At 44.7% G+C, this 12638-nt stretch overlaps 1 protein-coding gene across 1 annotated transcript in view; it reads left to right on the top strand.

The window, feature by feature from the left end:
• Positions 1 to 12638, top strand: part of LPP (LIM domain containing preferred translocation partner in lipoma) — a 347427-nt gene that overhangs the window by 210540 nt on the left and 124249 nt on the right. Inside the window, exon 7 of the mRNA XM_054166899.1 lies at positions 11151 to 11825. Coding sequence (XP_054022874.1) covers positions 11151 to 11825 — 675 coding nt within the window. The remainder of the gene's footprint in view (positions 1 to 11150; positions 11826 to 12638) is intronic.

The raw sequence follows: 12638 nt of genomic DNA, 5'->3' as shown, positions 1-12638 counted from the left end.
CCCAAACCACCAAACCAAGCAAACAACAAAACAACCCAAAATCCTAACCCTGCTGTTTGGTGTTTCTTCTGTTATTTAAAAAAAAAAAAACACCAAAATAAAAATTAATTAGAGCTGAGACAAAACCTTTCCTCCTTAGGATACATTCTCAGTTGTGAAAACTGTAGTACTATTGGAAGGCTAAAGAGAGTTTACTGGCTTCAACTAAGTATGTATAGACCATCAAAATCAATGGCCTGATCTCCTGTGATTTTTGTTTGTTGTTCGTGGCCCTACAAAGAATCTGGGCCCATGAAATATTTAGCTTGGAAATTTAGGAGTTGTTCTCACAAACTAGGCGCTGATGTTCTCAAATGATCTTCCCTCAGAGCAGGGTGGGGGTATAAAAACTTCAGAGCTACTTTCAGCAGAGTTTATCCCTTTATGGGGTTTCAGTGTAGCTGATACTATGTTTAGTTAGAAGCAAGCTGTGGTTGTCACAAGTAGCCTTGAACAGGAAGATTGAGTAGCTATCATCTCACCTCCCACTGAGGAAAATATGCAGAGCAGAAGGGATGTCCTCTCCATGTCTCACCTAGTTGAAGGCTGGAGCCCAAACCCTAATACCACATCTGCTTGGTTGCTTGTGTTAGGCTTGTTGCTGTGATGAGAATGTCTGCTCTCCATTTCCTACAGCTGCCCTTTGCCCCTCCCCAGCCATAGCAGCTTTGGCTGTGGTCCTTTGCCCTTCAGCAGAAAATTATTAGGGCCATGCGAGAGGAATATTGATTTTTACATCACAGAGCCCATGAGGTGTTGGAAATCACATTTCTTCCTGTTAGTGTGGCTTATCTGTAGCTTTTAGGAAAAAATTAGTTTTGGGTAAATGGCCACTCCATTGAGAAAGCCACATGCTGCAGCTGGCCTTCTGCATTAGAGGGGGGAAGGAGTTAACCTGGCTTCACCTACGCTTCGACAATTCTGTGGAGAGGCCAGTGTCTCATGTAGCGGATTCAGTGAGTCCACAAGCGCTAGGATGAGACCTCTGGAAGCTTATAGAATGTCATTGCTTTGTATTTTAACAATTGGGTCCCGCAGTGAATTCTTGTGGGTTGTTATGGAAAAGAGATTTATTGATGACTTGTGATGCCAGGACGCTTGCTCTGTGCATGCTTTTATTATTCTTAAGATACGAGTATGTCATGAACTGCACACACACACAAAAATCACACAGTGTTAACCTCATGATAAATTCAGACCCAGACCTGAATTCTCCCTGCTCCCCTCATGTTCAGGTCTGATGCTTAACTTGACTGGTGACAAACAAGAACGAAAGCTGCAAAGCTCCAGTTTGGATCCAAAATTCCTTTCAGTTTTTTGGGCGTCCACTGCTGAGTTTTGGACAGCATCGAGCCCTTGTTAGAATGTTGTTGAAACCAAGCTGCTCAGAAGGACTAAATTAATACTCTGTAGTCCCAAGGTTTTTAACATTTAGCACTCCTGCCCCAGGGCTAGAAAGTCACTGTTTCAAATTCTGAAGTTAAAAATGTCAAAATCAGTTAGACTATAAATCCCAGTAGCCATCAGTATGCATTTATACATCCACCACAAGGAAAGAAGTGAGGAGAGAGGGAGGATATGTCTGTTTGGTTTGAATTAGCACTCTTGTTTTTAATTCCTAGTGCAGAAGTGTTTGTGGATGGGTGCACAGGTCAGGGTGCAGAGCTGGCCTGAGAGATGAACTGGTTGCTGCTGCTGCTGTTAATGTGCCGAGCTGGGTGCTTGGAGGTGCTGAGCTTTAGTCCAATGCAGGCTATATTTAGCATCGATTATAAATTTCATTTGCTTTTGTTCAGGTTGCAGCAGTATGACTTGCCAAGACCTCCTTATGTGATGAGTTTGAAGGAAAGCTAGGGGATTATTCTGGAGGAGGTCAGGTTCACAGGATAGAATTTGCATAGAAACCTCTGCTCTGGTCCCAGTGGGGAGAAAAACCCTCCAAATTCTGAGGCAGTGGTAGACCAAATCCCCATCTGCAAAGGCCAGTATATTTGGAGTAAACCTGCTGGAGTCAACAGACGTGCTTAAGCTGGCACCAGTGTCACTGAGATCAGAATCTGGCTTGATATAAAGAGCTTTCAAAAAACATTACTTAGGCAGCACGAGGTATTAATATTCTGGTTCTTAGCCATGGCTGTGACAACCTTAACCCAATCAGCATCCTTGGAGCAAATACCTTTGGTGTAAGAATAGTTTAGGCAAAGAAAATGATGTATCGTCACTGAATCAGGCTGATTAGGTCATTGTTGGTGAAATTCAGCAACTTTTTTCTTTTGAATTCCTAAAACTACTGAGGTGATAGAAGTGTGACACAGGAGAAAGCCTAGTATTAAACAGTAAGTGGGACTAAGCTGCATTTTAAAAATGGCATTTTTGGACTGAGTGTATAACCTGTTCAGCATTATCAGTTGTTGAAAGTGTAGCTTTTGTGTTCCAGTGAAGAATGAAGAGAAGATGGTTGTTGTTGACGTTGGGGGTAGGGGGTTAGGTGGTTTTTTGTATTAAAACTTATAATGGTTATTTGTAGTTTTGTTTCCTCAAGGCATATTTAGGAAAACTGGAGTAATTTAAAATGCTATTTACAACAGACCCAAGCCTGGTGAGGCAGTGGGTTTGATGTTGCTTGATACAGGCCTTTTAGAGTGATACTGTTATGATTCTGAGTTTTTATCAGTGTGTCTTTTTGAGTAAACATTTTGTTAACCATCCATTTAGTGCAATTATATGTTCTCTATGAAGAGAGGAAAATAATGAGGAAACAGTGATTGTTCTGGGTTAATACCTTAACTCAATATTCTAACTTTCTATACTGCTTTGTACTCAAGTATGTTTGTGGTACAGATGGCATCTTTTCTTGTGCTATGAAATGATTCTCTCTCTTTTGCTTTCCTGACTTGTTACAGTGCTGCTTTGGTGTTTTGACTAGATGTGTTACAGTGGGCAAATTCTATGCACCTTGGAGTATGTATTTATGTACTTATAGAATAATACAAAAGCCACAGCAGGTGAAAGAAAATCCCATCAGAGAGATTTCTCCACATCATACTTGGAGCCTGTGGTATTGTGGAAAGACTAAGGTATTTTGGGCAGTGGTGATAACCGAGGCAGATGGATAAACGAGGGAACGTTCCAGTCCACTTCCCAGAAGAAGCCATCTGGGAAAACAGTTAAATTTGACCTGTTGTTGGAGCTCATCAGCCTTTTGGAAAGGTGTACATTGGGCCTAATAGGAAAATAATCTCTCTGTCACATCTGCCTGTATTTTATGATTGTCTTTTTTTTGTTTGTTTGGGCTGTTGTTTCTTTAGTGAAGCTGTATAGTTTTTCTCTGCTGCTAACCACTCAAGTTACTAACTTGAATCGTTTTGTAGCCCACTAAAAATGTTGGCGGATGGCAGTGGGTTCTGGACCTCAAGTGAACCATAAGAAAGCAGATGTTGCATGAACATGGAATTGTTTGCTGATGCTTCTGCTCTTCTGCACTACTCTTCGCACAGGCTTTAAAATGTGGGGAAGAGAAGAATAAAACCACATGGTTTTCACAGGAAATAGAGACAATGCTAACACTGAAAATGTTTATGCCCTGTGGTAAGATAATTTTTAAAATCTGGTTTAATAGAGTTCTGGAATTCAAAAAGATAAATTGGTTATAAATGCAAGCAATGCAGCCAGCAAATGGAATCATAAACAAATAAGAAGTAACACGAAGTAAACCAAGTGGTGTCTGAGTGCATATGTATTTCATATTATTTTATGAGTGTATATGCACACTTTTTTCTTAATGTTCTCCAGAATTAATAAAGGAAGAAAGCTTGCAGACTCCATAAACACTTTTAAGATTCCTTTGCAATTTAGTAGGAAATGAGAAGCTTTTATAGAGTTTCTGGATTGTTGCTTGTGTGTTCATCACACAATAGACAATGATAACTTTTCCGTGTAAGTTGTAGAAGCCTTCCCCAGAAGACTTCATGAATACATGTGATTTGTCACGAAAGTCAGCAGTGCACATCCCTTCCCCTCGCTCACCCATCTTCCATCACACATTTTTTATGCATTTAAAAAATAATATTCCACATCCATGGGTAGCTGCATGATCTGTATAACCCTCCAGCCTCCTCATATTTATCTTGCACATGAGCTTCTTTTCCATTACAAATGGCAAGTTATAAAAGGAAGAAAAAAAAAACACAACATTTTAAAGTCTTTAGACAGTGTAATTATGATACTTTAGGCTTCACTAGCTTAGTAATAGCAAAAGTCATGAAAATACTTTGCTTGCCCAAAAGCCTTATTTATAGGGAGGTGGGGGCTTCCCCATTGTCAGGCAATGCCACATTTTGCCTGAATTAAGCAAGGAGACTTTTTCAGCCCATTAAAAGGGCCCATTTTGCTGAATGGAAATGCTTTGGACATTCCTGCATTGCTAAGCTTTGGAGGAGGTGCTCTTTATGGTGCTCAATTTCCCCACTCCATACACATAATGAGTTGTCTTCACATGGTACCCCTCAACCCTCTTCTGTGGTCTTCTCTTCCAGGATTGTTGTCAGTAGTTCTGCATTTTGATGTAACCAAAGGGCCGTGCTGCACAGCTCCATATGAAATTTATTACTGAGTTGATGTGTCACCAGTTCATCCAGGGGGCTGCTGTTGTGTGTTCTAGAGGTCCACATTGGTGCAAATTTGTCATTTTGGTGATGAGATTGGGAAACATAGAATAGAATAGAATAGAATTAACCAGGTTGGAAAAGACCTTTGAGATCATCAAGTCCAACCTATCATCCAACAATATCTAATCAACTAAACCATGGTGCTAAGCACCCCATCCAGTCTGTTCCTAAACACGTCCCGTGATGGTGACTCCACCACCTCCCTGGGTAGCCCATTCCAATGGCCAATCTTTCTATGAAGAACTTCTTCCTAACATCCAGCCTAAACCTCCCCTGGCACAGCTTGAGACTATGTCCTCTTGTTCTGGTGCTGGCTGCCCGGGGGAAGAAACCAACCCCCACCTGGCTACAACCTCCCTTCAGGTAGTTGTAGAGAGCAAGAAGGTCTCCCCTGAGCCTCCACTTTTCCAGGCTAAGCAACCCCAGCTCCCTCAGCCTCTCCTTATAGGGCTTGTGCTCCAAACCCCTCAACAGCTTTGTTGCCCTTTTCTGGACACATTCCAGCAAGTCATCATCTTTCCTAAACTGAGGGGCCCAGAACTGGACACAGTACTGAAGGTGTGGCCTAACCAGTGCTGAGTACAGGGCAGAATGACCTCCCTGCTCCTGCTGCTTCAGACAGGAGGGATGCTCAGCCTAGCCACTGCTCCTGGCAAGGCAGCAGCTCTAGTTCCAGTGGGAACCATTATTCAGCATGGCAGTGGAAAAGGAGATGAGAAAGGATGGCTCACCTGTGTCAACCCCCTTCACATGCTGGAAATGCCTTTGCAGCCCAGCCTCTTGGTCTTGCATTGGCTGCACTGTGTGGCAGCATCCTGGCTGATTGAGCTGCTGACACTCAGAAATCCCTTGGTGTTCAGCACTAGCTGAGCTTGAGTGGCAGTGCACTTAATACAGGGAAAAGATATCTGTGCTTCTTACAGTCATGTTAAAATTACCTCTTATTGTGGAATTTGTCTCCACTAACTTGTGCTGTCTAAATATTCAGTGACTTGACTTTTTATATGCTGCTTTCACAGTCAGTGGAGTGAAGTGATTCTCCCAGTGGATGATTCATCTCCTCTGTTTTAGGCTTTGATATTAGAGTAGCATAAATGACCCTGTGGAGACGCATTTCACAGAGAACTTTAGGCACCTCCAGCTAGGCAAGGTGAATGCCAATTGCAGCTTCAGGAGAAACCAAGTTATTTTCCCACCCTTCACTGTCTTTCCCACCTAGGCCTACAACTGTCACCACCACCAAGTGATACTGAAAAGATTTCAGCTAGCACATGCCTGAGCTGGCCCTGTCTGTCAATCCAGCTTGTGCTGGTGGACAATACAAAAGAGTGGCTGAGGTAGGAAGAAAGATGTGGCGCCAGCACTAAGAACTAGCAGCCCCCTGGAAACTCTGTGTCCTGGCTTTGGCTCACCAGTAGTTGCCAGGTTGCTGCCTTTTGAAAAAGAGGTCACTGCTCCTATCCTGGAGCAGGGACTGAAATGTTTGTTAAAAGGCAGCCTCAGCTAGAACTGTGATTCTCAGCCTGTGCTCTACAAACCTCAGCTGTCTATGCACCGCTCCTGAAGTAACTAAGAAGTCAGTGAAAGGTAACTTAAAAAAAACCATGTTTATTGTCAGTAGATTAACTCTCTCCATAGAGCAACTCACCTCTCCTGAAAACATTTGGGGGCTGCTGAGCATAAAGGTTGAAAACCACTGAGCTGGAGTAATGCATCTTTATATGTGATCATTTGACAGCTAAAGGGCTAAAGCTATTCAAGGGTACCTTTATGAAAAATACCTGGAGAATTGAATAGAATGTGATAAACTTCGTGTTGGTGTTTTTGATCCAGTCTGTGAAACTGAGTAACTGAAGGGATTCTATAGAACATACACTTCAAATGCACAAAATAAAAGGAGAATGAAGGCCTTTTTATAAGGGTTCCAGCTGATCATACAGAATCATGCTCCTGCTGTAGACTGTCATTATTCTGTACCCTTTTTAAGTTTTAATCCCCACAAATAGCACAAAATTGTAGGCTAGTTTCTGTAGAAGAACAGGCTTCATCCCTAGTAACTATGCGATCACTTTTCAGTTGCAGGTATACATTGAATTTAATTTAAGCTCTACATAAATAATTTCTATGGAATGAGGAACCACACAGATGCTCAGGATTTTGAGTTTCCCCATGAGGGTAGCTTTGAATCCAGATACCCAGCTTTGATAGTCAGACCTCTAGGGCAGCAGGGGTTTATCACAACACCACGGACTTCTCCTTGGTACAAGAAACTCCTGTAAATGTTTATAGCATTACACTGCATTTAGAAAGACAGGGCAGGAGATAGCAGGCAAAATGATTCCCTTCACGGTTACACGTGGCAACTTTTCATAGAAGTGTTGTGGGGTTTTTTGTTTGGTTGGATTTTTTTACCTCCCACATTGAGTTCTACTTGATTTTGTCAGTAGTAGTTCACCTTCATTTGAACTGCTGGGTTTGTAGAGGAGGCAGTACACTTAGGCACTTCCATTTGTATTTAAACAAGGCTCTTGTGCTTTCCCCATTAAAAAATAATAATTAAAAACGTATTATAATGCTTGTGGTAGATGAGGGTCTGAATCTAACTTCTTCCTACTTTGGTTTCTCTTAACAACTCTGCATTATCAGCACCTGGGGTTTCTAGTTTACTTGCTCTTTGCAAATATGAATTTGCAAGAAGAGGTTGATGGTAAGTAGCGTGGTTCTGATTTGCACTTGCAAAGTGTGTCAGACAGTTTCATCTAGTGCATGGTGAGAAGAGGAAAGCCTGTCTTCCTCTGAAAACAGCCCTCAGAGGATGTCAGAGAGTGTGCTTGGCTGTGATAATCACAAATGCAATATGGGTTTGAAATGAGCTGTCCAGGAGCTGCTGGAGGAAGGGTTGCCTGTACTGCTCTGAATCCACTCCTTGTCTTTCTCCTTTTTCTTTCTTCTGTTTCTACTTGTATTCATGCTTCTGAGCTGTCACTTCAATGTGCTGCTGGATGAGTCTGCTTCATTGTGCTGGTAGAAGTTCTGTGGACTCATTTGGAAACATTTCTGGCAGTCATCTGTTTTGCTAGGACTGTGATATAGGTAGCACTTTCCAGCTTTCTTTCATTACTACCTCTCCATCTACCTGGCATCTTTATAGCCGCATCCATCCCTCCTCCTTGCAGCTTCCAGACATCTGCTGAAATCACTCTTCCCTGTGGCATCTGAGCACCCTTTTCTCCTCCTTCTGCACATTCCCATCCTCAGAGCAGGAATCTTGTCCATAGTTTATGTGCATTTATAAAGTATTTTCTTAATCCATTAATAATTTAGAGCCTGGGGCGATATTTGAGAGCGTGGCTGGACATGCAGACTGTGGCCATCCATCTGTCAGGCAAAAGGGCAAAGGATTTATGGTGATACCTCACCTGTGCTCAAGAGCTACGGCCAAAGTTTCTTTTTATGTCCTCATAAATCATCAGTGCTCCAGTCATGTTGAATTCCCTTTAACTTGTCCTGTTTCTCTACTATACCATGTTAACTAACCTTACACCATCTTCCTTCCCTTAAAGCCCAGCTTTCATCACACACTTGCCCAGTGCCCTCAGAGGAATTCAGAATGAGTCACACTGTGTGCCTCTGGGGACTCCTACTGATGCAAACTTCCTCCTCCTCAAGGCAGCCTGTGGTTTGAAGGCCACAATGCAGCCAGTACTTGTTAGCTTGAGCCTTTGCTATGAAGTTGTTAGCAATGGTTGGACTCTGGCCTGGGCACCAAAGTTCCCATCTGAAGGCAGTAAGGGCTTTTTTGGATAAAGGGTTTATCATTCATTCCTAAGGTGCATTCCAGGGCAGGAGATTGGAATTAACATTAAGTGAAGTGTTACGTGGATGTTTATATGTAATATTGAAGTCCTTTGGTTCTTAGGATGGAACAGATTTCCATTGCATGAGCTTTACTTGTGGTCTGTTACCACCTGCCTCCAGAGTCTGTCTTCAGAAACATAAGACATGATGAATAGAGCTCTGTTCTGTTGTTTTGGTTTGGTCTTTCCCCCTGCCTCCGAATAGGCTTTAAAACCATTATCTACCTTCTCCCTCTTCAGATGGAAAAGAAAAGTACTTTTATGGTTGTAATTACACACTGCCTTGTTGTGGACCTTTCATCCCATTACAGTAAGTGGACAAACTGCTGTCATTTACAGGAATGAAATAGATGAGGAAATGGGAAGTTTTCTAGCACTCCTGAGCACAAATGCCAAGCTTACATGGGAGAAAAGGCTGACAAAGTAAATTTTCTTGCTAGCAGTGAGTGCAGTTTTGTTCTGATGCTGGGATGAAGGGATGCTTGCTCCTCATCAGGTGTTTCAGACATAGAAGAATCAAGCAGTATTAACAGAGGGTTACAGACCCTTAACCTGTGTCTACCCTTGCAGTTCAATTGAGACATGTTTCAGCTCCTCTTTGCTCTTAGGTTCAAAATGTCTTCAGTTCTGTCTATGTACTGCCTTGTCATGGATCTGTCATCAAGGTCAGGTTTTGAATACAGTGAGATGCTTTATTCTCCAGCAGAAATTTGCCACCTTACTATTCCCTACCTCTGCCAACACACCTTTTACGTCTCAAGATACACTGATGCTCTTGTTTGCCTGTTTTTATGTTGATTTGTAGTGATTCCTCATGGGATGTTTACTTTGTTGGAAAGTTGTTTGATTGCAGAAGTAAGATCTTTACCAGTGCATCAGCAAAAATGTTTATGCATGTCACCAGAGAAGAGCTGCCAGTTGGGTGGTAGAGCTTCCTTTTTTCTTTGCTAAACTTGCTTGTGGGCTGTGGACTAGAAGGTGAGCAGCTTGCTCTTTATCTGCCTTTGCTTCATACGTAATGGTTGCCATATGTTGTGGAGGGAGGGTGTCTGCCTTGCTTGCTCCTTCCACGGAAGGCGAGTTTGGTATCCTTGGAGGCTCAGAGAAATGGGTGGCTGATGTTCCTTTCCGACCTCTGGCCTGGGTTGGTTTGGCAGCAATTTACTGCCGCCACCTGCTGACCAGGCAGAGGATTTCTCTGGCGTGGGTAGAGCTTCTGCACGGTGCGTCCCAATGAGCCCCCGCTGCTCTCCCCTATGCCCAGTGGTCCCAGCAAGAGAGTGATGGGGAAGTAGGTAGGGCTCAGGGTGCCTGCATAAAGTAGGAACGCCTGGGGACAAGTGCAAGGTTGTTCATTTAGGTAAAGGTGGCACGTGCCATTGCATGAACAAAACCATCAGTGAGGGCTAAGCTGATCTGACTCTGAACTTGTAGGTTACCAAGTAGATCATGGGTGAGATCAAGTCTGGTGCACTAGGTTTGGATGGGATATAACCTCACACAAATGTCATGTTCAGTGCAACAGCAAAGAAATGCTGTTCAGTTGCATGTCTTGACTTCAGTGCATCTTTCAGAATACAGGAGGATTTCTGGAGGCAAGAAATTGTACCTAATTCTAAACTCCAGAAATTCAACTTTTTTCTCCTTCAATATATTGAAAAGTCTTAAGAGTGATCATCAGTTTCCTTCCAAAACTATTTCACATGGTTAGCTCTTTATAACAAAGATGGCCTTTCACATCAGTGCTTTTGGGCATGGGATTTAAATAAGAGGTAAAACCAGACAAACAAGCACATTTGACAGAAGGATGTACAATGCCTATTAGGGCAGTGTCACTGCACTATATCTTCATTTGGTTGCCAAGGTGCAGGAAGCACTGGAGCTTGCTGTGAACTTCTTCCCTGGCTGCCCAAGCACTGGTGTGCCTGGGGCACTGGTGCAGGGTTACATGGCTGCCATGGTGGGAGCTGACTTCTGAAGCTCTCAGGAATCCTGACCTGCTTTCTGCCCTTTAATGAGCCATGCGTAACATTTGCCTTCACTGGGGTCACTTCAGGCTTTCAACCAGCAGTGCTTAGGAGCAGAGCCAGGGGCAGAGACACCTCTGCGTTTTGCTTTGATCCAAGTTAATTCTTACGGCTTAGGATGTGCTTTCAGGTCATCCCGTTTTGCTGCCTCTATAGAGACTCTAATCTCCTTTCCTCTCTTTTTCAAAACTCTCATTTTCACAGGAACATGTAGATTTTCCCCTAATTATTCTCCAGTGAGTCCCCCTTTTGCTTGCATTTATTGCTTTTTAGTTTGTTTGTTTTGAGGCAGAGGAGAAAACCCTAAGGAGACAAAACACTAGCGTGGCAGTTCTGCTTGGCTGCTGTGGAGCTGTCCCTGTTCTGTCAGAGTGGGGAAAGGTTGCTATTATCGTCTCATAACGTGTGGTCTCAGGTACATTCCTGCTTTCCTAAGCAGTTTGGGTTTCTGCACAGATGCTGCTGTAAACCCTTATAATTCTACTTAACCTCTTGCTGCTTGACCTGACACCAGAGTTCCCCCTCCTGCTGACACTGTTGCTATCCTCCTTGCTCCCTAGGGTTCTGGGACCTTGAGCAGCTCTGCCACCACCACCCCATCTGTGTCCACGCCTGTCACTGGCCACAAGCGGATGATCATCCCTAACCAGCCTCCCCTCACTGCCACCAAGAAGTCCACCACCAAGGGTGCGGGGCAGCCGGCGCCCATCCCAGTCACTCCTGTTGGGACCCTGAAGCCGCAGCCGGTGCCAGCCTCCTACACTACAGCATCCACCCCCAGCCGCCCGGCTTTCAACGTGCAGGTGAGGACGGCACAGCCCAGCCCGCACTACCAGCTGCCCGGCCCGCAGCCCACGCACTATGGCAGCCTCGGGCCCAGCCAGCCCTATGCTCCCTTGCCAGCTCGCCCGCCCGGCGCCCCGCAGTATGGCCCTCCACAGACCCACGGGCCTGACTATGGCTATGCCCCACCACCCGCCCGGCCCTCGGAGCCCACCTATGGCTATGCACCTCCGCAAGGCCGCTACCAGAACCCCTACTATGAGGGGTACGGGGGCAGGAACGGTTCTGAAGCACCCTATGTACCACAAAGCTCCTGGAAGGCTGAGCCGGCGTATCCCACTAGTAACACCATGGGCCAGGCTCCTCCTGGGCTCTACCAGCCATCTGGCATGAAGAAGACCTACATCACTGAGCCAGTGCTGGCCCCGCAGCCACCATCACTGCAGCAAAAGGTAGGAGATGTGCACTCACTGTCCTCCCGGGGGGAGCAGGGGCCCACACAACCAAATATGCCCTGGGACCCTCTCCAGAAGGTGGTGGTGGAGGTTAAATGCTGCCTGATGGGGTTGGGACAGGTCTCCCTCTGTATAGCTTCTTAAAAGGTTGAAATAAGGAATGGTTGTCTGCTTTGAAAAGAGGCTTTTGCAGAACTTAGAAATGCTGTCAGCCTCAAAGGGTGAGATGGTGTTGTCACCCTTCTGACATGCCATTACCTATGGAGCTCACTAGCTGTAGCCCATACAGTGTTGCTGCACCTGGGTCTTCCCTTCTGGGCCCTCCCACGATCAAGTGAGAGGCTGGGTGTGAGCTTCTGCTCTGTGTGCTTGTGGACACCTCTGGTTCACCAGACAAATCCTTCCTCTTCTCAAGCAGATAGGAGGTAGACACAAGGCTGGTTTTGATTGTGGTTCAGAGTGATTGCAGAGGTTGACCTCTGGCGTGTCACTGTTCAAAAATCACTTATTGCTGAAACCACATGGAAATGAGTTCCCACAGAGCTCAGCACTGATTTTCCTCTCAGGTGGTGGTACACCGAACGGCTTCCCTCCACTCTGAACTGGTGCCCGGACCTCATAGGGCAAAGTCGATTTGAAATAGAAAGTTCAATTGGTCTGCCTGGTTTTTCTGCCCAAACTTTGACCCTGGCCATCTTTTGTCACTTCTGCTGTTGGCCATCTTTAAACTTTTCCGGAGTGATATAAGCACTTTAGCCTTGTGGAGTCCTCATAGCATATGATAAGCTTAGGCTCCACTGAAGGTGGAAG

Source organism: Dryobates pubescens, chromosome 13 (genome assembly GCF_014839835.1).
Source record: "Dryobates pubescens isolate bDryPub1 chromosome 13, bDryPub1.pri, whole genome shotgun sequence".
Taxonomy (NCBI): Eukaryota; Metazoa; Chordata; class Aves; order Piciformes; family Picidae; genus Dryobates; species Dryobates pubescens.
This window is presented reverse-complemented; position numbering and strand designations above follow the sequence as displayed.